A 26,328-nucleotide genomic window follows, 5' to 3' on the forward strand; every position below is an offset into this window, starting at 1 on the left:
GTAAGTTGTGAGCTCGGCTATGTGTGTGTGTAAATCTGTAATTGTAGTGCTTAGTTAATAATCTAGAAATAGGACGCTGCCAGGTTCTGTACTCATTTATTTACTTATTTACCCTGCCAACACGTTACAATGTTACCAGTGAGGCATATTCTGCTTAATTTCGTGGTTTTATAGATCACGGAAAGTGTTCGCCAGTGTTAAGTGAAAACAGATGAGCACTCATCAAGAAGTAACTTTGTGTATTTAATTTCAGGGTAGATCATAACATATACAGTAAACCTTGATGCATCGTTTTTCAGGGGGCAGGCGGAAATTGACGGCGGATGCGGGATAACTATAAATGCGGGCAACATATAAAATAGGGGCAAAGCAAAATAATAAAATACGGGTACTGTATTGGGACAGTTTTCGTTATGTAAATATATTATTATCATAAGAACAACAATAATGGCACATGGTCTCCGGAGCCGGGTGCAGGTCTTTCGAGTTGTCACGTGATAGGCGATCCACACGCATTTGAAAATGCAGCCCTACCTAAGATGAATTCTAATGTTTAATTCGGCAAACAGACAGCCCCCGAACCGTTGGAATTAACCAAGGAAAGTTAAAATCCTCGACGCAATAGAGACCCCTTGAACCTAGGGCCAACACATGCTAACCATATAGCTCATACTATACATAACGATATAAAAATATTGCAACCATGATACAGGCCTACGAGGTGAAAATAAAAAGCGTGACTTTTACGCCGTTTCGTTTCACCTTTTCTTTATACATTTCGTAATAATTGAAAACAAGTTCAGTTCTCTTATTGCAAATTTAAAGATATACGTGTATATTACGGCAATAAACCTCTATTTTAGGAAAAAATTCTCCAGACCCTTTGCAACACAATAGGTTAGATACTCAACACGGCGCGGCTCCCACAGCTCAGACGATGTCACAGAGGTTAGAAATTTAACGCGGCGCGTCTCGAATGATGTCACAGCGGCTTGTGCGAAGCTGCCAACTTAGGAACAAATTACAAGACTAGGCTATGAGAAAAGATTATTGGTCTGCTTGGTTAGATCCGGCTTGTAACAAGACTATTGGGCAGAGGGCAACAAAATGGTCAACATGCCTCTAGCATCCCACACACCTCCACAAGGTACGACACGATTAATCACCCTGTGAGTAACTAAAATGAATCGGGCACACTGCGGGATTTTCTCTTTTTATCAAAACGAAGTTGGCAGCCTTAGCCAGCCTATACCAACACAGAAAATGGTGGCAAATTTGAGTTTTACGCTGTCTACGTTTTAATTCTTGTGAATAAGAATGCTTCTAGGGGTCGGTTAGTGGGTCGAGGAGAAGCATTGGCACCAGGAGGCTTGTAGGAGGTGGCGCGTGAATAACCTGCGCACAGCACTCCAGCCTACAAGTTCCTTGTTCAAGACTAGCACTCCAAATCGCTCGTACATTCTCGTGTAACAGGTTGCCGCTATTATATGCCAAGAGTATTGAGCAGCCCCTCTAAATTTTTAAAAAAATGTTACGTATATTTTTCTTACCTACGATCGATCAATGAGGAAAAATTGTGACCGAGGACAAATAATTTTTTGACGATCGATGCGATTAAACGATAGTTTGAGAAACAATAGATACGGGGAAATTTAACATTGGTTTATATGGAACATTATTGGACCAAATAAATTCAACAATGAATACGGGAAAATGACAGTTCCAGGAGCGATGCATCGAGGTTCTGCTGTATTTGACTTGTATTAGTATTGTTTATAATCCCACCCTCCCTTGCCGTCCTTTTTCATTATGTCTCAAGACTGTTACGCATGCGCGTGTTGTTAAAAAATTTCTGGTTAAGGACCGTCTGGATTTCTCTTTTCGAAAGTTGGCAGGTATGCATATTAAAATTGTGACATGTTTCGCCTATAATGTAGGTATCATCAGCCATGCTATTCTTAACATTAAGGTTAAAATGAGGCAGTGGAATGACTTAAGGCTAAGCTTAAAGATATTTCATAAAAAGGCGTGTAATATGTAATAAATCACATGATCACACTTATTAAGATAAAATGAACCCTTGGTAAAAATAACATATGTTGAGTCATAAAATATCTTAGTGAATAAAATAACAAAGATCATATATGGTAGGTAATGTTTGTGAACATTCAGGTTGTTTTTGTATTTATGTTCTTAAAACTTGTTTCTTCTTGGAATGAAAGTGATATCACTTGAGGCCGTAATTGTGGCTGTTTAAAATCAAAATGAGTGGTATGACGTGTTTGCTTCCTGCAGACAAAGTGGAAGAGGGGACTTCCAGAGAAAGGTTCTTCCTATGGCTGAATGTTATGTTTAGTACTAGAAATGCTGGTTGAGGTAGGAAGTTGTCTGAAACAAAAGGGGGAAAGAGAAATAACTTAATTACAGTAGAACCTTGATTATACGTTCCCGGAAACTACGTTGTCCTGTATTATTCGTTCAAATTACGTGGTCCCGCGAGCATCCTATTTAAATCACTTTGTAAAAATCCTGCATTATCCGTTCCTCGAAGAAATGATTTCCCGGACCAACCGTCCAGAAATTTCAGTCCCATCAACGCTAAATCCTCAATCATGCGTTTTTCAAGAAACTGTATCTCACGAAAGGGTGGCTATGGCACACTTGCGGATCTTGGTGTTACGTCCCGTCATTGTGGTAATTTGAGGAAGTAGCCTACTGTACCGTACTGGAAAAGCGATCGGCGGTGAGCTTGCATAAGGGACCATCTTAGTTAGCATCGCATTCAGGTGGTTTTGTGTAGAGAATCCTCGGAAATCATAAAGCAGAGAGTGTCCACAACAATTGGAAGGAGACAGAGCGCATTTTGGCAGCTGTACTTAAAGACAGAATGAGTCCTGTCCTTTCTTCGAGTGTATTGCCGAAGAGGTTTTCGGTATTTCCCTCAGGGCACTGTATAGTCACTAGGCTTTCAGGCAGGTATTGAAACTGCTCCTTCTAAGTAACACAAATTTAGTATTTTAATATTATCGTATACGATTATGTTTACAAAAACAATATAAATATAAGTCACCACCTTATCAATACAAAATTTATTCACCTTCAGCTAGTAAATATGGTCAAGACCGGTTTCGGCCACTAGGGGGTCATCTTCAGTTGACATGCATAAAAGATAAAAACATCACATATAATGATTAAAACTTAAAATAAGTCCAACTGATCATAAATGTTGGTATGTATGTCTTGGTACATATGAGCTATTGTATGTGTCAATCCTAAGTTTCCCAGCATACAGTGTCAAGGTAAGTAGTTAACTAATATACATCATCCATGAAATTACATGCTATTTTTCATGTTATCACTATCTAATTTGGGTTGTACAATGTGGAATGATATATACATACATTTGTGTAAATTAATGGTAGTAAGTTTTGTAATATACATTAAAAATTGCTTCTTAAAATACATTAATTGTTTATTGATCAGTCATATGAAAATGTAGAATTATTAGTTTGGACACTTGTGATTAAAATATTAGTATGCAGTACCTTGTTGGCATATATCTTAAATGCTAAAGTATCAGTTTATAAAGCCAATTATTCTTATTTTGTCTTGGAATAGGGTTGAACTTTTAGAAAATTATTTGTTTTGTTGAGCATAGGCATTGGATAAACTTGTTAAATTGGACACATACTAAAACAGTGGTATATATATACCTTGTTAAAAATACATTGTATGAACATTATTAATATGTGGTGCTATATATACACTGACTGACAGAACAAATGCAACACCAAGAAGGAGTGGTCAGAACTTTATGCCAATTGCAGGGTAGACTGACGTCACTGAGGTATGCTCATGATGTGAAATGCGCCGCTGTGCTGCGCACGTAGCGAACGATAAATGGGACACGGCGTTGGCGAATGGCCCACTTCGTACCGTGATTTCTCAGCCGACAGTCATTGTAGAACGTGTTGTCGTGTGCCACAGGACACTTGTATAGCTAAGAATGCCAGGCCGCCGTCAACGGAGGCATTTCCAGCAGACAGACGACTTTACGAGGGGTATGGTGATCGGGCTGAGAAGGGCAGGTTGGTCGCTTCGTCAAATCGCAGCCGATACCCATAGGGATGTGTCCACGGTGCAGCGCCTGTGGCGAAGATGGTTGGCGCAGGGACATGTGGCACGTGCGAGGGGTCCAGGCGCAGCCTGAGTGACGTCAGCACGCGAGGATCGGCGCATCCGCCGCCAAGCGGTGGCAGCCCCGCACGCCACGTCAACCGCCATTCTTCAGCATGTGCAAGACACCCTGGCTGTTCCAATATCGACCAGAACAATTTCCCGTCGATTGGTTGAAGGAGGCCTGCACTCCCGGCGTCCGCTCAGAAGACTACCATTGACTCCACAGCATAGACGTGCACGCCTGGCATGGTGCCGGGCTAGAGCGACTTGGATGAGGGAATGGCGGAACGTCGTGTTCTCCGATGAGTCACTCTTCTGTTCTGTCAGTGATAGTCACCGCAGACGAGTGTGGCGTCGGCGTGGAGAAAGGTCAAATCCGGCAGTAACTGTGGAGCGCCCTACCGCTAGACAACGCGGCATCATGGTTTGGGGCTCTATTGCGTATGATTCCACGTCACCTCTAGTGCGTATTCAAGGCACGTTAAATGCCCACCGCTACGTGCAGCATGTGCTGCGGCCGGTGGCACTCCCGTACCTTCAGGGGCTGCCCATTGCTCTGTTTCAGCAGGATAATGCCCTCCCATACACTGCTCGCATCTCCCAACAGGCTCTACGAGGTGTACAGATGCTTCCGTGGCCAGCGTACTCTCCGGATCTCTCACCAATCGAACACGTGTGGGATCTCATTGGACGCAGTTTGCAAACTCTGCCCCAGCCTCGTACGGACGACCAACTGTGGCAAATGGTTGACAGAGAATGGAGAACCATCCCTCAGGACACCATCCGCACTCTTATTGACTCTGTACCTCGACGTGTTTCTGCGTGCATCGCCGCTCGCGGTGGTCCTACATCCTACTGAGTCGATGCCGTGCGCATTGTGTAACCTGCATATCGGTTTGAAATAAACATCAATTATTCATCCGTGCCGTCTCTGTTTTTTCCCCAACTTTCATCCCTTTCGAACCACTCCTCCTTGGTGTTGCATTGTCACTGTCAGTCAGTGTACATTGTTTGGGGTAAAATAGGGTTAACGAAGTTTTCACAACAGTATTTGATTAGTTATGATGTTCCGATGTAATGGGTCCGTAAAAATATATAACTATATACATAATTGCGGTTAGATAAGTATTTGTATAATCTGCTTGCAATTCAGGTAATATTTGGTTGTAATGTCTGGCGATATTTTGGGCAGCTACTGTTGTTAGAGCTATTAAGAGTCTTGAATATTATTGATGGAGCATGTTCTTCTTTTCGTGTGCCGTAATATGTTGAGTTGGTGACATTTGTAAGAACGCGTTGAATGTTATGCGTCCTGGTAAGGTGCACGTTGATTTTATCGTAGAAGCATATATGTTGTGAAAACAAAGTATCTGGAAGTAGAAATAATGAGTGTGAAAATGATGTGGTATGAAAGTGTAATAGTAAATCGTATGTCGTTTCACTTACGTTAGGTGTTGGAACCGTGCGCTCTGTGTAGCTGCCTGTTGAGATCTAATGCGTGTTGCTCTGAGATTGTATTTGGCGACGGTAGAGGGGAGGTTTGGGGGGGTGGGTGGAGTGTTAGTAACGGGAGTGGGGTTGGAGGGGAGGAGGTCTTGGAGTGGTTGATTTGAACGTATGGATTTTTGTTTATTAATTCTTTTAAGGTAGTAATCTTTTAGTAAGGGAATTACTGTATGAAAAAGAATATTGTTTCTGTCTATGTTTTCATTTAAGTTGGAGTTCGGATTGACGTATTTGTCTAAATTTATGTAAAATTCTTCTACTATACTGAGCTAGGGACTTTTTGGATTCATATTGAGGATTTGCATGTCACTATTAATGTCCGTGAAATTGTGTTTCTGATCGTCAATGTGCTGACCCATAGCTGAGAAGTGTCTGTGTTTGACGGCATTTACATGTTCATTATATCGTATTAAAAATCTCCTACCAGTAAGCCCTACGTAGCTGGCTCGGCAGTCGTTGCATTTGAGGCGATAGACTCCTGAGTGGTTGTATTTATTTATGTTGTTAACTGATTTGGAATTGTATAGTATGTTGGTGTTATTGCGTGTAGTTTTGTATGCTATTTTTAGACCTTGTTTTTTGAAGATATTGGTTATGGGATGTATATGGTTATTGTTGTAAGTAAACAGTGCATATTCTTTTTTATCTTTGGTGATTCTGGTTAGCTTGGTTTTCGGTTGGTTTTTGACTTTGTTGATGATCCGGTTTATCATTTCTCTTTTATATCCGTTTTGTTTTGCTATTTCATGGATTGTGTTTAATTCTTTATTTAGATTTTCCTTTGAAAGTGGAATGTTATATGCTCTGTGAATCATACTATAGTATGCAGCTTTCTTGTGAGTATGTGGGTGGGTGGAGTCTATCTTTATTGTATTTGATGTATGGGTAGGTTTTCTATATATGTTGTATGTTAGGTGGTTGTTATGTCTGGGTATGGATATATCCAAGTAGTTTATGGTGTTGTTATTTTCAGTGTCCATGGTAAATTTTATATGGGGATCTATTTAGTTGTTCTAAGATTATATTTTCATTGGTATGTCTATTGTCCATGATTATGAATGCATCATCGACAAACCTGCACCAATAGATGATATTTCCTATTTTTTTGATTTCTTGGTGTTCTAAATAGTCCATATATATATCAGCTATTATGCCTGATATTGGTGATCCCATGGGTAATCCTTTCTGTTGATAGATAGTGTCATGGAACTTGAAATAATTGTTATTGATAGCAAATTGTAATAGTTTTATAAATTCATCTATTTCCAATTTGCTTAGCTTACTATGGTTATAAAGATTGGATTTTATGATAGTAATAGTGTTTTGTGTGGGTATATTAGGATACATGTTTGTTATATCATATGTTGCTAGCTTGTAGAAATGTTCTATTCTTATATTCTTAGTAATGCTGCAAAATTCTATTGAGTTTTTTATAGTTTTATTTGCTTGAAAGACATAATGTTTTTTGAGGAATTTTTGTATGTATTTGGATAATTTATAGATGGGGCTTGGCCTGTAGTTTATTATGGGTCTCATGGGAATGTTGTCTGTATGGATTTTAGGGTAAGCTTTAGCTGTAGGTATCCCTGGATTCATGGTGATTAATTTTGTAGTTTCCTGTTTGTTCAAGAGAAAATTGATGTTTTTTAGGAGAGTTTTTAAGTTCTTTTGGATACTGTTAGTAGGATCTTTAGTCTTAATTTGAAAAGTTTCATCTTGAAAGCAGGTTTTTGTTTTTGTTATATATTCCTCTTTATCCATAATGACTGTAGTGTTTCCTTTGTCTGCCTTTGTTACTAGTAAGTTATTTTGCTGGATTTTATTTTTGAGTACCTTAATTTGTATTTGGTTTGTGATTTCTTGATTTTGAGGTTTATGGGTGATTTTATTGATATATTGTGGTAGTGTTTTTTTAATTTCATATCTAATTTCATTTTGTTTTTCTTGAGGTATTTTGTTTAGAGCATCTTCCGCTTCAGTAATAATAGTAGTAATGTTTTCAAAAATTGAATTGTTTTTCCAGTTATGTTTCGGTCCCTTGCTCAGTATAGTAGTTTCTTTTTCATTGAATACTGTGTTAGTTAGGTTTTTGAGTGGCGGATGGAATATATGTTGGTTGCAGGTTTTTGAGTGGCGGATGGAATATATGTTGGTTGCTTTCAGTAAAAACGGTAGTGTGTTGTCTGTTCTGTGTATGATTGGTTTGGTTTAGTGGTGTCTTAAGTGCGTTGAGTTTCTTATTTAGGGTGTTCTGTTTCTGTATGGCTATATTTTCTATCTTTTCGTTAGTTATTTGTTGGAAGTTGTTCCAGTATGTGTGTGGTAGTTCATGTGAGGCTTTGAGGTGTGCTTCATACATTTGTATGTTGAGGTGTTGTTTCTTTCTATACATAAATTTAATTTCTTCCTTAAGCCATATTCGGTTTGTCTTGTTTTGTGTATTTTGGGTTTGATGGGTGCTTCTATGCTTATTATTATATTTCCTAAGAAATTTAGGAGTTAGATTGTTTTGTAAACATTGTTTTAAGAAAGTGATGTTTTTGACAATATTTGTGATCTTAATTTTCAGATTTTGGTATCTGTGTGCTATTTTTCTTGCCTGGTTGGCTTTTCTACTGTTGTTTATAAGTTTCATTTCCGTATTGATAGATATTACTTTACAAAAACAATATAAATATAAGTCACCACCTTATCAATACAAAATTTATTCACCTTCAGCTAGTAAATAAGGTCAAGACCAGTTTCGGCCCCTAGGGGGTCATCTTCAGTTGACATGCAGAAAAGATATATTTTACAAAAACATCACATATAATGATTAAAACTTAAAACAGGTCCAACTGATCATAAATGTTGGTATGTATGTCTTGGTACATATGAGCTATTGTATGTGTCAATCCTAAGTTTCCCAGCATACAGTGTCAAGGTAAGTAGTTAACTAATATACATCATCCATGAAATTACAAGCTATTTTTCATGTTATCACTGTCTAATTTGGGTTGTACAATGTGGAATGAGATATACATACATTTGTGTAAATTAATGGTAGTAAGTTCAGTAATATACATTAAAAATTGGTTCTTAAAATACATTAATTCCCTTACTAAAAGATTACTACCTTAAAAGAATTAATAAACAAAAATCCATACGTTCAAATCAACCGCTCCAAGACGACCTCCCCTCCAACCCCACTCCCGTTACTAACACTCCACCCACCCCCCCAAACCTCCCCTCTACCGTCGCCAAATACAATCTCAGAGCAACACGCATTAGATCTCAACAGGCAGCTACACAGAGCACACGGTTTCAACACCTAACGTAAGTGAAACGACATACGATTTACTATTACACTTTCATACCACATCATTTTCACACTCATTATTTCTACTTCCAGATACTTTGTTTTCACAACATATATGCTTCTATGATAAAAATCAACGTGCACCTTACCAGGACGCATAACATTCAACGCGTTCTTACAAATGTCACCAACTCAACATATTACGGCACACGAAAAGAAGAACATGCTCCATCAATAATATTCAAGACTCTTAATAGCTCTAACAACAGTAGCTGCCCAAAATATCGCCAGACATTACAACCAAATATTACCTGAATTGCAAGCAGATTATACAAATACTTATTTAACCGCAATTATGTATATAGTTATATATTTTTACGGACCCATTACATTGGAACATCATAACTAATCAAATACTGTTGTGAAAACTTTGTTAACCCTATTTTACCCCAAACAATGTATATATAGCACCACATATTAATAATGTTAATACAATGTATTTTTAACAAGGTATTTATATACCACTGTTTTAGTATGTGTCCAATTTAACAAGTTTATCCAATGCCTATGCTCAACAAAACAAATAATTTTCTAAAAGTTCAACCCTATTCCAAGACATAAAATAAGAATAATAGGCTTTATAAACTGATACTTTAGCATTTAAGATATATGCCAACAAGGTATTGCATACTAATATTTTAATCACAAGTGTCCAAACTAATAATTCTACATTTTCATATGACTGATCAATAATCAATTAATGTATTTTAAGAACCAATTTTTAATGTATATTACTGAACTTACTACCATTAATTTACACAAATGTATGTATATCTCATTCCACATTGTACAACCCAAATTAGATAGTGATAACATGAAAAATAGCATGTAATTTCATGGATGATGTATATTAGTTAACTACTTACCTTGACACTGTATGCTGGGAAACTTAGGATTGACACATACAATAGCTCATATGTACCAAGACATACATACCAACATTTATGATCAGTTGGACTTATTTTAAGTTTTAATCATTATATGTGATGTTTTTGTAAAATATATCTTTTATGCATGTCAACTGAAGATGACCCCCTAGGGGCCGAAACCGGTCTTGACCATATTTACTAGCTGAAGGTGAATAAATTTTGTATTGATAAGGTGGTGACTTATATTTATATTGTTTTTGTAAAGTAATATCTATCAATACGGAAATGAAACTTATCAACAACAGTACGATTATGTTATCGAGACCAGAACCTTACATACTGTACATAAAGTCATGGGACGTTTTGGGATTGCCTATTACTGTTTTGGTCCTTTTATAAGACTGGGAATTTCATGTTTTTATGCTAAAATGTTATAAAAATTGCAGTCTGTATTTTTGCACACGTTACATTTAAAACCTTTGTATCATTTCGCATTCGTACAGACTCGTGCGCTTTCCAGCTGAGTCAAGTTTGCGAATAACCGTAATTTCAGAACTGTTAATTATATATTCTTCTCTTTCCAATTTGATTGTGATATCGGAACCTCGCAGTTGGGCTTGGGAAATGGCTTTGGTACCGGAGAGGCATTATTCAGTCTGCAGTCCAATGGTGGCGGGATATCAGTGTCGATATTTGTGCTTGTTTCATAACCTACGATAAATCTTTCGATGCAGTCCACCACAACGAACTCATTAACATTCTTTGAGAATTAGGACTTGATGGGGGGACATCCGTATTATTGGTAACCTCTATTGGAATGAGAGTGCTGGCATAAGAATTGATGGCCTAGGCTGCATTCTTTCACTAGTGATTTTCAACATCTACCCAGGAAAGAATTTTCGAGATACTCTTTGCGGAAAGACTCAAGAAGCTGTGGTTAATGGAGTCATCATAAATAACATCACGTATGCTGATGACACAGTCCTACATGCAACCAATCTCCAGGATCTACAGGAACTAATTAATGTTGTCACTGAAGCCAGCTCTACCATGGGGCTTGAGATTGAATGTAAAGAAGACCAAGTGGATGGTAGGAAAGAATATATTTGGGGCAATCTCAAAGCAGGAAAAGACTGGATCGTGAGAGTAGCAACATTTAAATACCTGGGATGTCACTTTGGTGATGACTGGAACCTTGCCATTACAACCATGTGCAAAAGATTGCATGCATTTGAAATGTGGACGTATCAAAGGATGCAGAAGATACCTTGGACAGCTAAAATGACCAATATAGAAGTTTTGCACCATAGGAACAATGAACCAAAAATTCTCACTACCATCAAGAGATGGAAGCTAGAATATTTGGTCATATGATGCGAAACAGTAAATACCACCTTCTACAAGTAATACTCAAAGGGAAAATTAATGGTAAACGTGATCCAGGACGAAATAGTACACCATGGCTCGGCAACTTGAACCAGTGGTTTGAGGTGACGAAGCTTACTCTCTTCAAAACAGCTAACAACAAACAGCAGATCATGCTATTGATTGTTAACGTTCTGCGAGGACATTGCACATGAACAAGAAGAAGAAATGTAGTCAGCGTGATGACATCCTCCAATATGTTGCTCAACTTTCTTGAGTCAGTCCACTGCCTCGTGTTTAACTGCTGGGTTGGTCTCATGCGGCTGAGTGAACTCCATCCCATTCCTCAGTTCAGAATTAAAATTCCCTCTCCTACCAAGGAATTGAACCCAAGACCTTCGGGTAAGAGGCAGACACACCTACCTGTACGCTGTGAAGCCAAGTGGCTCATTTAAATGAAGAAGATGAAACTTGGAAGGTTTCTACCTATTCTGAAACTTGAAGATAGTTCATAATGAACCAGGCACAAGCAGACAATGAGTGCTCCTATAAGTCTACAGTAAATGAATAATAGATTGTTGTTGTGTTGTTGGGTATTCAGCCCAAAGGCTGGTTGGATCCTCAACAGGTTCACCAGTAGCTGTCATAGATGGCCTAGGTGTCACTAAGAGGCGTACCAGGGAAATGAGGAGTGAGGTAGTTTCCCGTTGCTTTCCTCACTGAGCCGGAAGTTGCTATTGCACATCAATCTGCCAAGCCCACCGTAATGCGTGCACCAACCGACCCTATGAGCGACATTTTCACACCATTCATAGCAGGGACTGGCTGCATAAGGAATGGCATTACTAGCGTCACTCATACCTCAGCCACTTTCATATTGTCAAAGCCAAGTAGAAGACTGAGACAGGTCAGTGAAAGTAACAACTTTATTCTAGCCCATACCAGAAGACATAGTGCACTGTAAACCCTACATCTTGCCAGCAAAGGCCTAATAATAGATTACAAAATTTTAATTTCTTTTACATCTAGTTTGCGAGACATTTGCAGTTTACGAACCTGTAAATGCCCATGGATATTCTATGATGATGGTGATGTTGAACATCATTTCACTGGAGGTACAAGAAGGTTCTCATGAGAATGGAAACATCCATTTTATGAATGAGAGCTCTTGATTAACTGGATGTTTATGAAATAAAATTTGCCAGAAGTGCAGTGCAATATTCATATCGGTTATCACATGAGTGAAAATATTGGGAAGGAATTAAGAACTGGGAAATCTCTGGAGGAGAGGTTGAGAACACCTCCGTTTCTTTGTTTGACCACTAGACAGGAATGCAAAGCAAAAGAAGACCATGGCAGGAAGAAGACCGGTGGGAAGACCCACAAAGATGTGGAGAAACTTAGGAATGATGTGAAGTAGAGAAGTGAGTTGGAGCATCGAAGTGGAAACTGAGACAGCTCTGGAGAAGGCTTGATTGACACCATTCTGTCCATCAGACTGGAAAGGTTACATAATAGGATCTTACTTGAAGGTTTTTTAATATTCAGAAAAATGTAATTTGTATTTCCAACACAGAAGTGACATCAGCTGGGAAGGAAGTCAAAGAATTGAAGTTCAGGTAGGATTACAAAGTGAGACTTGGTGGATCGTTTCAAATATTTACGATGTGTAACCTCTCATTAAAGATAAGGCCGCATAGCTGGTTGCAAATAGAGGATTGTGGAGGCATATAATTAATTCACAGAGGCTTGCGAACTGAACATATCGTCATCATCATCATCATCATCATATCCTGCTCCTCCTGCCAGGTCTGGGCATTTATGGCACTTCTCCACTTCTGTCTCTCCTTCCATAATTCCTTTTCCATCATTTTGTCCCAGTCCAGGTTTCTTCTTGCACTCTTTATTGAATTGATCCACCTTTTCTAGGTTTTCCTCTCGTTCTCTTTCACTCGAATTTCATCTCCATCATCTGTTTTGTATTCTTTTTTCCTCCATCCTCTTTTACCTGTCCAAACAACCTTAATTTATTCCTATCAGTTTTGTCCTCTAGGTGTTCCATTCTGACATCCTTTCTCATATCTTTGTTTCTCAATCTGTCTTTCATATCATACTTCTTAGGTATTTCATTTCGCTGGCTTGAATTCTAGTCTCTTCTCTAATTACCATTATCGAGGTCTCGGCTGCAAAAGTCAATATGGGTGCATAATACATTTTGTACATTATCTCTTTATACTTCCTCGGTACTTTGTTATTCCAGACAAGGTTTCTTACTCTCTGGTAGAATGTATTGCCATTTTGTACCGTCTTGCTAATCTCCACGCCCTTCTTGTATTCTGCGTTTAATTCAATCCCTAGGTATTTGAAACTATCAACAATTTCAAGGCTTTGACCACCAATTTTCACAGTGTCTTTCTCCTCTCGATATCACCATGGTCTTGTTTTTCTTTGTGCTGATTTTCATACCATAATTTTCAATTTTCTCGTTCAATACGTCAAGTTGTTCTTGTGCTTCTGTGTTGTTCATTCCCCAGACAACAGTATTGTCTACAAATAGTAATAACTTCATATCCCTATTTCCATGTTCTTCCTTTGTTTTCTTTACAGTTATGTCCATAACCATTAGAAACAAAAGAAGTGACAGCACATTCCCCTGTCTTACACCAGTTTCATTTCTAAACCATTCTGTAAAGATAATATAACAGTAACATTTAATTTTTGTAGACAGGTTTATTATTTCTGCAACTATGTTTTATAGTATAATCTAAATTTTATATTTTCCAATAAACCTTTTTTGCATTACCTGTCCTTGTTTCCCTGCTGTCATTTAGAATATCAAAAGAATGCAGCTTATGATTTTTAGAACATTTTGATTAAATTTTAAAATGTCTTGATTACTCACTCTGTATTTTCTTTCACTGTTTCACAGGACTCCTTCAAATGCACAAGGACTTCTCCCAGTTTGGTCTGGATAGCAGTGACAAAAATTGAACAGTTAACTGATGCAGACCGACGAAAGATGGTAAAATGCATGACTGAATTGACAGACATGAGTCCTCGATGGGCTAAGAAGTAAGTACTTGATTTTGTTTCTTATAAATGTTTAATTCAATGTTGTAATGAAGTGAAATGAAAGGATATACAGTAAAATATCATTGTAACAAACGCCAGTTTAACAAAATGTTCAGAATAGTGAAATTCTTCTTCGTCTTCTTCTTTGTCGTTTAGGCCTACTGAGGACCACGGGGCTCGTATCTACTCTTCGGTAAAGTTGTCTCTTTCTTCTTCTTCCAATACTCCTTCATTTGCTGACAATGAGCCAGCTTTCTCTCTTTTGTCCACTTAGTTCCTGTAATCTTCTTACTTGTAAAGGACATTGGGAAAACACCGTGTCGGATGGCTTGATGGAACAGTATTCGGTCATGAGTTTGTCCCAGTGGGATACCTAGTTGTTCCATATCCGACGTAACTGACGTGATCCATTTGTTCTTAGAAGCCTTGCCTCTTCCTGTTACTGTGAATATCCTGTTGGTGAGTCTTTCAGAATCCAGACGGGCCAAGTGTCCACAATAGGTCAGGCGCCTTTTCCTTATACACGTAATGATGTCCTCCTGGTGTTCATACAGTTCATCATTATGGCGGATTCTGTAAATGCCTCCTTCCTTTCTGATTGGTCGTAATATCTTCCGCAGGATCTTCCTCTCTTTTAACTCTAGCTTTCTGAGTGGGCCCTTCCTGGCCATTACAAGGCACTCGGAAGCATACAGAACAGATGGTTTGACGACCAAGTTGTAGTGTCTAAGTTTGAGGTTCTTGGAGAGGCACTTAGATGAATAGATACTATGACATGAGTGATAAGCCCTTTCAAACTTGGTACATCTGGCATCTATGGCTAGGTTCTCACTCTGATTCGCAGAGATCCATTCTCCCAAGTACTTAACTGCAGGTACTTTTCGTATGGTAGCGTCTGTGAGAGGAATTGTAGAAGGGGCCTCCTTGATATTCTGGATGCTGATCTTCAGACCAATCTTAACCGCTACACTATAAACACTCTGTAAGTTGTAGGTAGCCGCCTCTATAGTGTTTGCCAGTAGAATGAGGTCATCGGCAAAGGCTAGGCACGGGACAATGAGGTTGTCTCTCTCGTACCCAAGCTTCAGTCCAGCTCCCAGTGGTAGCATTGTTCTCCATTCCCTAATGATCTTTTACGGGACACAATTGAAGAGAATGCAGGAGAGACCATCACCCTGTCTAACTCCTGTTCTGATTGGAAAGCTTTCGATAGTTCACCTCTGAATCTGACCTTGGACATCGTGTTCCTCAGAGTGGCTTGAACTAATCGTAGGGTCTTCCCATCCAGACCAAGTTCCCATAGTATGGAAAAAAGAGTGTCTCTGTCCACAGAGTCATAAGCTTTCTGAAAATCTACTAGGACCACCATCCACGGATGTCCACCTCGGCTTTTGTAATTGAGAACTGTTGTAAGATTGTGTATCTGTTCTGGTATTCACCTAACTGTGAGTCTAGCTGGGTGGTGACTCTATTGAGCAGGGCTACAGAGAGGATCTTGTAGGTAATTTGTAACAAGGAAATACCTCTATAATTGTTGAGGTCTGTCTTACTTCCCTTCTTGTGGAAGGGATGAATCACGGCAGACGTCCATCCTTCAGGTAGGGACTCTGTTGTCCATATATCCTTTATGATTTGATGGATGCTCTGCAACGACTGGTCATCTGCATGTTTCCACATCTCGGCAACTATGCCATCTTCACCTGCCTTGTTGTTCTTGAGACCACCGATGACGTCCATTATTTCTTCTCTCGTAGGTGGTTGAGAATCAGGGTTCCTATGTGAAGGCTCATGGAAAATAAGCTTTTCTTCAGGTTCCTCCGCGTTTAGTAGCTTCTGGAAATAATCTTAAAGAGTTTTGGTGCAGTCTTTATTGTTCAGTTGAAGTTTTCCATCTGGTCCGTGGTGGATGAGGGTAAGAGCTGTGTAAAGGGTCGTTTGCTCCTTAAGTCCTTTGTACAGGTCTCTTGAGTTGTTTTTTCTGAAAACTATTTTCAGCCTATTGCATTAGGCTCCTGAGGTAATTTCTCTTGGCACTGCAGATGGTGTTAGCTGTAGCTTTTCTTTGCATGAGGAAGGCTTCATAATTGGCTTCAATTTTATATTGGTTCCACCTAGTCCAGACTTTACACCTTTCTTCTATAACCTCATCACACTTTGTACTCCACCATGGGTGTTTGCCTTTGGTTGATGAGGCAGGGATAGTTTCTTGAGCGGCATCCAGCAAGGCCTTTTGTAAGGCAGGCCATCCTTCTTTCTCTGTATTCTTCCTGAGGGTATCCTGAAAATCACAATCCTCATCGTGCAGTCGCAGAGTGTTGAACCTGGGTATCTTATGACTACTTTGGAGATTTGGTGTTTTCCTAAAGGGTTGCATATTAATCTTGACAAGTGAAAGGTAGTGATCAGAGTCTATGTTGGCTCCTCGTAATACCTTGACGTTCTGTATGCCCACATGATGGTGCCGTGCTATAGCAACAAGGTCTAACTGGAATTCACCAAGCATAGGATTTGGACTCTTCCAGGTTTTGGCCCTTCTAGGTAGACGTTTGAAGGCTGTTGATTTCAGGACTAAGTTGTACTTGTCACAGAATTCAATGAGACGTTCTCCATTTCTGTTACTTTGTTCTCTTATGTGCTGGATAATGGCCTACTATCTTCCTGTACTTCCACTCCTTACTGACTTGTGCATTGAAGTCTCCCATGTGTATGATTGAATGGTGGAAAGGGATCTTATCTAGAGTTTCTTCTAAGGTGGCCCAGCATTGTTCGACATTTTCCTGGTTTGAACAGTTTGTGTCATTCGTGGGTGAGTGGAAATACATGATTGTGTATGCTCTATTACGAGACCTGAAGGATAACAAGGAGGTCCTTCTGTTAGGTGAAGTGAAATCTAAAATATGGTCAACCATCTTGTGGTGTACCGCAAACCCAGTACCAAATTGTGGAAGTGTCTTGATAACTCTTTCACCAGGTTTCTTGTAGATTCTGTATCCTCATTGGTAAACCGAGTCTCTTGTAGCGCTGCTATCATAACCTTGTACTTTTCCAGCACGTCAAGCGTTTGTTTGAGCTTACCTACCTTCAGTAGGGAATTAATGTTTATTGTAGCAAGTATTTGATTGTTTCTCTTTGGTTGTCGTTTAGCAGAATTAATTAGAAGTGGGAAGCATGAAAGTGCAGGTTCCCCAGAATCCGATGACCTGCTTGCCCCAGACTGTGTGGGGGTGGATTGTTTACAACCTGGGGTACATTTCTGGATATTCGTTGTCTCCATGATTCGAGTAGTACGAGAGTCGTAATGGTGGTTACCTAAAAGGTAACGGGTTTTTAACTATCAAGGTTGTAAGCCTTGAAGCCACCAGCACTGATTGGCTCACCGACCCAGTTTCCCGCTGTGATTGGTTACCCAACAGCACGTGGAGATTGTATTATTCAGTTTTGGTGCACTGGTACTGAACAACATTACAGTAAAGCCTCATTAATTCAAAGTCATTGGGACTAATTAACCGTCAGCTCGTAATTCAAAAATATTCTAAGACCCGTTACCACATGCAATTAACCTTGATTCACAGTTTAAACCTTTCAAATGTCATGGAAAAATAATATTTCCAAAATGTGTCCAACAAGGAGCATTTACATTATTCAGCCATGGCTAAATGGTTAGCGTGCTAGCCTTCGATCACAGGAGTCCCGAGTTTGATTCCCAGCAGGGTCGGGAATTTTAACCATCCTTTGTTAATTCCGCTGGCACGGGGGCTGGGTGTATGTGTTGTCTTCATCATCATTTCATCCTCATCATAACGTGCAGGTCGCCTACGGGAGTCAGATCAACAGACCTACACCTGGCGAGCCGAACATGTCCTTGGACACTCCCGGTGCTAAAAGTTTCATCGCCATTGACAGTATCGTTTGGTGCGCACGAATTGATTATATGAGCCACGTTTTTCGCCAACTGTTGGCATTGCCAGTGTTCGTGGATTCTGCTTCTCCACACACTGCCTGCTACATGATATTGTGGCGTTCCTTAAAGCGCTGAATACAAAAGAATCACGATTTCACTCGAACCTAGCAAATATGAAGCACACTGTAGACACACCGAAGTGAGTGAAAGTGTGGAAAGCTACCCTGTACGTTCCGGAAGACGCGTTCTATCATGGCGCGAATAAATGTTGAATTTAAGTTGTTGGTTTTTTTTAAATTAATTTTATGTAAAGGCAGTTTAGAATTAAATTTGCATTAAATTCAAGTGCAGTGGTTGCTGACTACCTTGAATATTCGTTTGTGTCTGGCAGTGTTCAGAAGAAAATCGCAGACTTTTTCAAAAAATAAAGTCAAGGAGATAATGTACCGGTACCGGGTAAAATTTGAGATGCTGAAAACTTCTTGCAAGTACCTGTACTTTATATCATTACTTTGTGTAAATATGTGTATTATCCTAATTTTCCTCTCATTTAATATACAGTATTATTTTTTAATGTGTAAATTCATGTTGAAATAACATAGATTCTTCAACAGGTTTAGCAGTAGGCAAGTTCTTAAGAATTGACTTAATTCAGTATAACAAAATTTCACTATAACAAATTAATTTCTGAGGTCCCCAAAATGTCGTTGTACTGGTATTTTACTGTAGGAGAGTTTTTGAAATGTCATCTTCTAATGCAGAAGAGCACCTATGCTCTAAGGGCCTTGTCTCCTTGACAACTTTTGCCCAGACTTCCCTATCTCTTGCTTTAGTTTTCCATCTTCAGACTCCGATCCTCATGCCTGCAAAGACAGGTTTAGACTCGTTTCGACTTTGACCGCTCAGCAAACTCAATACAACAGTTGCACTTGGCCCATCATTTCATAATGGTTGCTCTCCCCTCTCCTTGCATTACTTGTCAATTTATAAGTTCTTGCTGCGTCCCCCTTTTTATTACTGTATTCTTTTCGTGATTGTAGACACTGCCTGTGAATTGTTTCAAATTGTCTAATGGTATTCACTACAATCGCACATCCTTTCTGCCGAGAGCAGGTAATCGACAATAGCTTAGTTGCTTCAGTTTATAGTTTTGTATTTACGAAAAAGTAATCAAAATAATGGATAGGTGTGTTGAAACATTCAGGAAGAGCAGGCCACTCTATTTAGGTATGTAAATTTTAAGACTGATGAACCCTCGACTTTATTATTACGTAAGTCTCTGTACCGTATACCCAATTTTTGCAGCTTCCTTTTATTCTTGTATTCTAGAATGAAACAGAAAATGGGAATTATTTTTCCTACTACCTCTGCTCTATTCGTCTTGAGGATCAGAGGTATCTGGTTTGAGTCACGAATACAATACTTACATATTTTCATATATTTTTGTGTTTCGCAGAAATTAATTTAATTCAAAGTTATGTAATTCGAAGTCCGATTTTTTTTCGTCCCGACCACTTTGAATTATTGAGGTTTTACTGCATGCCATATAGCCGCTTCTTGTTTTCTTTTGCATCTTTTTCTAAGCTCTCTATGAAGCTTCTCCAACTATGTTTTTCTTTATTTACAATCCTTTGGTTCTCTTCATTTCACTATAATGATCATCCAGGTTCTTTACTTTCACTACCTTCTTCACCTTCTCATTCCACCAAGGGGTATCTCTCTTCCTGCTGTTCTAGAAGAGACTTTTTTGTTATATTTTTTCTTAACTGAAATGCATTCTCCATTTTCTGGAGTTGCAATTCGATAGATTCCTTTACATTACTATTTTCATTAATCCATTCACCTAAATATTTAAATTCTTTCACTTGAGAGATGTGGTTGGAGCCAATTTGGAGTTCAGATTTTTATGTCCGTCATAAATTTTGTTTTTTTCAAATGAAATTTGTAACACAATTTTTGCTGCTTGTTCATGCAGGAGTTCAAGTTTTTTTTTTTTTTTTTTTTTTTTTTTTTTTTTTTTTTTTTTTTTTTTTTTTTTTTTTTTTTTTCATCGGGGATGTCTTGGGCAATTAGTGCCATGTCTTCTGCAAATGCTAAACAGTCCAATTGTATGAGTTCATGTTTTGGTCCAATTCGGTGTATTGGTGCATCTGCTTTTCGCCATTCTCTTACAAATTTTTCAAGTGCACAATTAAAGAGTAATGGCGATAATCCATCTTGTGTGTCTATTTGAAATTCTCTCCACAATTCTCCCATAAATTTTTCCTTAGATTTGGTCCCTATGAGTGTTTCTTTAATGATATTTGTTCTCTTTTGATCTAGTTCAAATTATGATAGTATTTTGAAAAGGGATTCTCAGTCTATGCTGTCATATGCTTTTTTACAATTACAATGTTCTAATTTGTAACTAGTATATTTTTGTTAATTGTAAATTACACTAATGAACTTAGATAATTGTAAATTCACATAGAAAAACAGCTTGATTATTATAGAAACATTTATTTCATTTAACAGACAATTGATTATTTTCTGCAAGAATTAGATTAATATTAACATAAAACATATGTTCTAAATGACAGAGGCAATGACTGCTTGTGCCTCTGTAACCACAGATCCAATTGGTCAGAGTTGATAATAATATTCATGAGGTCTCTTTTTGGGCTTATGCCATGTAATTAATTGTAAACAAACTCTACGTGTTTCGAAAGGAACCTTGCCTTTCTTCATCAGGAGACAACGGAGAAATGAAACGACGTATGAAAGGTTACAGGGAGAAAGCAATAAGGAACTTGAAATGGTGCCCTAAGGTGCAAAAGGGACGTCATTTTAGCCCCATGCTAGAGACAACGAATGGCAACAGCTCTACAAGAGGAAATTAATACCTTGAGAACCACCTTTGAGAGCAACTGTTACAGTAGAGCTTTGATCTCAAGGGTTCTGAAATCGACACATAATCGGACGTCTGTTAAGGAAAAAGATGTAAAGGGAACTGTTTACATACATAACACGATGGATCATATTGCTAAAATCTTACGTAGGTACCATGTACAAACTGTTTTTTGAACATCAATTAAGATTAGGCAACTCCTGCAACCAACTAAGGATAGTTTGCCTAAATTGCAACAACCTGGTATCTACAGAGTTTCCTGTACCTGTGACAAGGTTTATATTGGGCAGACTTCGAGAACGGTGTGTACTCGCATCAAAGAACATACCAGATGTATCAGACTCAACCAACCTGATAAATCAGCTGTTGCTGATCATGCCTTAACACCTGGTCATGATGTCTTGTTCCAAGAAGTGGATGTTCTCGCCCGTATAAAGCAATATCGCCCAAGAATTATCAGGGATACCAATATAATGGTCCGTTATTGGACATTATAAATTTTCCAGCTAACTCATTCTTGGTTGCCTGAGTTTCGCCCTCGTGTGCTAAGTTAGGCTTGTCAGTTGGGACTTAGCACACCACCCAAGACGCAAGGCTAGTGCATACCGTGGAGGCTGCTGCTGAGGTTATTTCATTCCTGTCCTTTGACAGGCGGACCGTCAGCTAAACCAGTAGTTCTTTGGCCTTTGATTGTTAATTTATTGATACTTTGGCTTTAAACGTGGTTGTATGTGTTGTACATACGTCATTATTTATTGTTGACTTGGCGCAGAGATCGCCGGACCACCAAGGGGAACCAACCCACGGAGAGGACCCGCACCACATCCCCCCATAGTCTTCCCCCGCTAGACCCCGTTTATTGAATTCTTTCTTTGTACATTTATATTTACATATATTTACATTTTGGTAATTGTTCACTGCATAGGCTATTTGAAGCCACCAGCAGTGCCAATGAACTATGAGAGTTATGTCTCATTTTCAAAAATAGATGCCTGCCTGGCCATCAAATGATGTAGATGTTGATTCCCATAGGGAACCTAAAATATTTGTCCTGAATGAGTAAATTTATAATACCAATATAATGGTCCGTTATTGGACATTATAAATTTTCCCTATGGTCATCAACATCTACATCATTTGATGGCCAGGCAGGCAGCTATTTTTGAAAATGAGACATAGCTCTCATAGTGCATTGGCACTGCTGGTGGCTTCAAATAGCCTATGCAGTGGCCTCCACGGTATGCACTAGCCTTGCATCTTGGGTGGTGTGCTAAGTCCCAACTGACGAGCCTAACTTAGCACACGAGGGCGAAACGCAGGCAACCAAGAATGAGTTCGCTGGAAAATTTATGATGTCCAATAACGGACCATTATATTGTTATTATAAATTTACTCATTCAGGACAAATATTTTAGTTTCCCTATGGGAATCAACATCTAATTATCAGGGAGGCGGTTGAAATACGTAAACATGCAGATAATTTCAACCGCTATACAGGTTACAACCTAAGTGAATTATGGCTACCGGTACCTATTTTCAGAACCATTAGAGAGCAATGCTTTGCTGTTGCCATTCGTTGTCTCTAGCATGGGGCAAAAATGGCGTCCCTTTTACATCTTAGGGCACCATTTCAAGTTCCTTGTTGCTTTCTTCTAGCAACCTTTCATACGTCGTTTCATTTCTCTGTTGTCTCCTGATGAAGAAAGGCAAGGTTCCGTTCGAGATGCGTAGAGTGTGTTTACAATTAATTACACGGCATAAGCCCAAAAAGATACCTCATGAATACTTACACGGGCCATGAAAGTCTAAATGATAATATTGATAATAATACTTGCCCGTTTGATGTGTTGAAATATTAGTTCCTCTCTGATGTCATACTCTCGTGCGGTTAGGGGCACGCAGCTGTGAGCTTGCATCTGGGAGATAGTGGGTTCGAACCCCACTGTTGGCAGCCCTGAAGATGGTTTTCTGTGGTTTCTGATTTTCACATCAGGCAAATGCTGGGGCTGTACCTTAATAAAGGCCATGGCCACTTCCTTCCCACTCTTAGCCCTTTCCTCTCCCATTTTCACCATATGACCTGTCTATTGATGGTTATGAATTTCATGTTTTTGGTCCGTATTGAACTGAGAATAATATATAAGTAATAATAATAACAACGTAAACGTTTCCACCTTTTCAATACTACAATATATTCACAAAATTACAAATTACACGGTACTAGTTTCGACCCATCTAGGGGTCATCATCAGCCGTATTGGAGCAAAGATCATTTGTGGCGAAATCCTAAGAAAATGTTATTTTAAAGAATAACAAGTGAAATGAGATGTTATGGTAATAGTTAATAATACAAGGAATATACATACTAAGAGGTTTTTAACAAAGAATAAAGTATAAATGGGGTGTTGTAAAAATTATAATCATGGAAATCAGTAAGTTCTTGTATTGAAATGAAATATGGCTTAGGAAGAGGGCTTAAGGTGGGGCTGAAGGAGAAAGTGTAACTGTCTTGGAAAAGTACTTTTGATTAAATTTAGGATTGAGTTTAGGTTGGCTGCATTATTGTTTCTGAGGAAAGTGATAAATAGATCGAAGAGTATGTTGGGTTTCTCTAAGATCAGCAAGTTTATCATTTCATTACATCACTGTCTGCTTTATCTGATTTTTAAATATCTATCTTATATCATTTCTGTTTATCATTTCTTTACATTACTGTCTGCTTTATCTGATTGTGTTTTAAATATCTGTCTTATATTTCTTTGTAGATGTCTTGAAGAATCCAAATGGAAATTCAGAGAAGCCCTGCAGGTCTTCACGGAGTTGTTAAAGATGGACAAGATTCCAGCTGATGCATTTGCCAAAGCTTAATTCTGTGTGAAGCTGGATCATTACAGTGAATAAGAAGGACTGACATATGAATCCAGTTTTCTTAAAACGGGAATATATTCCAGACATACTAGTAATTGAGAGAAACGAACAACTGACAAATCAAGATCAAGTCGTCTAGCAGAAAGATTGGAGCATAAATAGGAACACCTAATAGGATAAATACTGTGACAGGTTGTTATGGGAATAGGAAAGTGGAGGCAAAGAAAGACATCAATTTCCACATCTTCATACCTCATTAAACCCAGCTCATCTAAATTCATTGCTTCTCAGCCTCTGACAAACTCGTTTCTGCTCCCCAGCTTCGTCGGGACTGCAGGTTGAAAGGGCCATCTTGACAGCTTGAAGATTGAAGGGAACTCAAACAAGAAGCAGTCAGATTGGATCTGGCTTGTATGCATGCAAGTCATTGTTACAAAAAGCAAGAACACAATGCCCATTTATACTCAACAGTACCGAAAGATGTGAAATAGCGCTTTGTATTTTCAAGTTCTGTTGAGGATATTGCCAAAATCATGCAAGAAGACAAACAATTAGGAAGGATGTTGATGAAACAACAGGAGGATATACTTCATGTCACACTGTTTAATGAATAGGTTTATGGACTATTAAAATAACTGTGCCATCCTATTAGACGTCAGTTTCTTTCCGTGGATTGTTAATGGACTCAAGTGCAGTAGCATGTTCAGAACACTGGGTGTGTATTTTATTTAAAGTATGAGGAAAGTATTTTTCTATAATAAAAGTGTTGATTTTCACTTACTGATCTCTGCTCCCCCCCTGTTGGTAAGTCTTGATGGATGCAGTATTTTTTTTCATCTGTCTCTTTGTCTCTTAACACAGGCCAGAGCAAATAAATATAGTTTCCACCAAAGTCTCAGACTCATTTATTGCTGTGACAGTATGGAAGTTGCTGAGTGAGAACAGAACATGACTAGTGCATCTGGGCGTTATGAAAGGTGCTACTTATTGGGCTGGTCATGCTACAGTATCACTTTCTAGTCCGGCGAAGAAAACAGTGGCAAACTACGTCACTCCCCATATTGCTTATACTCCACGCTTCATTACTTCTAAATTGATGTTTTGGCTGATTTTGGTTCTGTCTGGTGGTTATGCACTGAAACATAGACAACTGAGCAAGTGGTTGTGCGGTTAGGGTCGCGCGGGTTTAAGCTTGCAATCAGGATATAGTGGGTTTGAATCCCCCTGTCGGCAGCCCTGAAGATGGTTTTCCATGGTTTCCCATTTTCATACCAGGCAAATGCTGGGGCTGTACCTCAATTAAGGCCATGACCACTTCGTTCCCACTCCCTGCCCTTTCTGATCCCATTGTTACCGTAAAACCTATCTGTGTCGGTGTAACATGAAGCAAAAAAAAAATCTAGTTGCTCAGTGTGTATGGTGTTCGGTATGGTTCATGATCTTTTTCCTTTTTCTTCAGTAATTATTGTTTTTCATGTTAGTCTTTATCTCTGTAGTATAGTACAGTATAATGTACTTTAGAGTTTAGCATAAGTTAGTACATCATCATCATCATCATCATCATCATTTAACCGTCTCCAGTTTCCTGGGTGCGGTGCAAGAGCACTGTCCTCTTATGTCTATGCAAGTGGACTACTACTTCAACTTTACACACCCCCTGCGGGTGAGGTACGCACATGTAGAATACACCCGCGGTATGCCCTGCCTGTCGTAAGAGGTTACTAAAAGGGGCGACCAGGGGATGATGAAATTAGAACTATGAGACTACTTGTAATTAGTACCATCACGCAGAGAAACACTGTGGGTCGCATTTACTTGCGCGTTGTACCACTATGGAAGATAGGAAAAACTAGAAAGGTTCCACCTTTTCAATACAAAAATGTTATAGGTTTATTTATAACATGTATTTGCACTTGGGACTAGTTTCGACGCTGATGATGACGCCTGATGATGACCTTTCTAGTTTTTCCTATCTTCCATTCTCAGTTCAATACGGACCAAAAATGAAACTCTTATGTTTAAATAAATAATTGTACCACTATGTTAGGTACGCACTGCGTTTGTCATTAGTAGCGATAGTGTGTGAATCAGGATAAGGGTCTTACAGTACCTGTGATGCATACCCCTATATGAGCAACACCATGGGATGAGCGACACCATCGTTCTGCCTTGCCTATGCTTAGTTCCCACTTTGTGAGGAATACCACGAGATAGTTCGGATCTCTGTGGTTAATCCACTTATGTGAGGAACGCCATAGCTTTGCGTTGCCTGTAAATAGCACCACAATGTGCGAAACACCATAAGTCTGTGTTACATATGTGC

The 26,328-nt window shown here is 38.9% G+C and overlaps 1 protein-coding gene across 8 annotated transcripts in view; it reads left to right on the top strand.

Annotated features, from left to right (window-relative positions):
* Nucleotides 1–24,897, top strand: part of LOC136883450 (nuclear RNA export factor 1) — a 200,242-nt gene extending 175,345 nt beyond the window's left edge. For all 8 annotated transcript variants that reach the window (XM_067155749.2, XM_067155752.2, XM_067155753.2 and 5 more), the window contains 2 exons: nt 14,207–14,349; nt 23,903–24,897. In XM_067155749.2, coding sequence (XP_067011850.2) covers nt 14,207–14,349; nt 23,903–24,005 — 246 coding nt within the window. In that variant the 3' untranslated portion in view covers nt 24,006–24,897. The remainder of the gene's footprint in view (nt 1–14,206; nt 14,350–23,902) is intronic.
* The last annotated feature ends 1,431 nt before the right edge of the window (nt 24,898–26,328 follow it).

The sequence above is a fragment of the Anabrus simplex genome, chromosome 11 (assembly GCF_040414725.1).
Source record: "Anabrus simplex isolate iqAnaSimp1 chromosome 11, ASM4041472v1, whole genome shotgun sequence".
Lineage (NCBI taxonomy): Eukaryota > Metazoa > Arthropoda > Insecta > Orthoptera > Tettigoniidae > Anabrus > Anabrus simplex.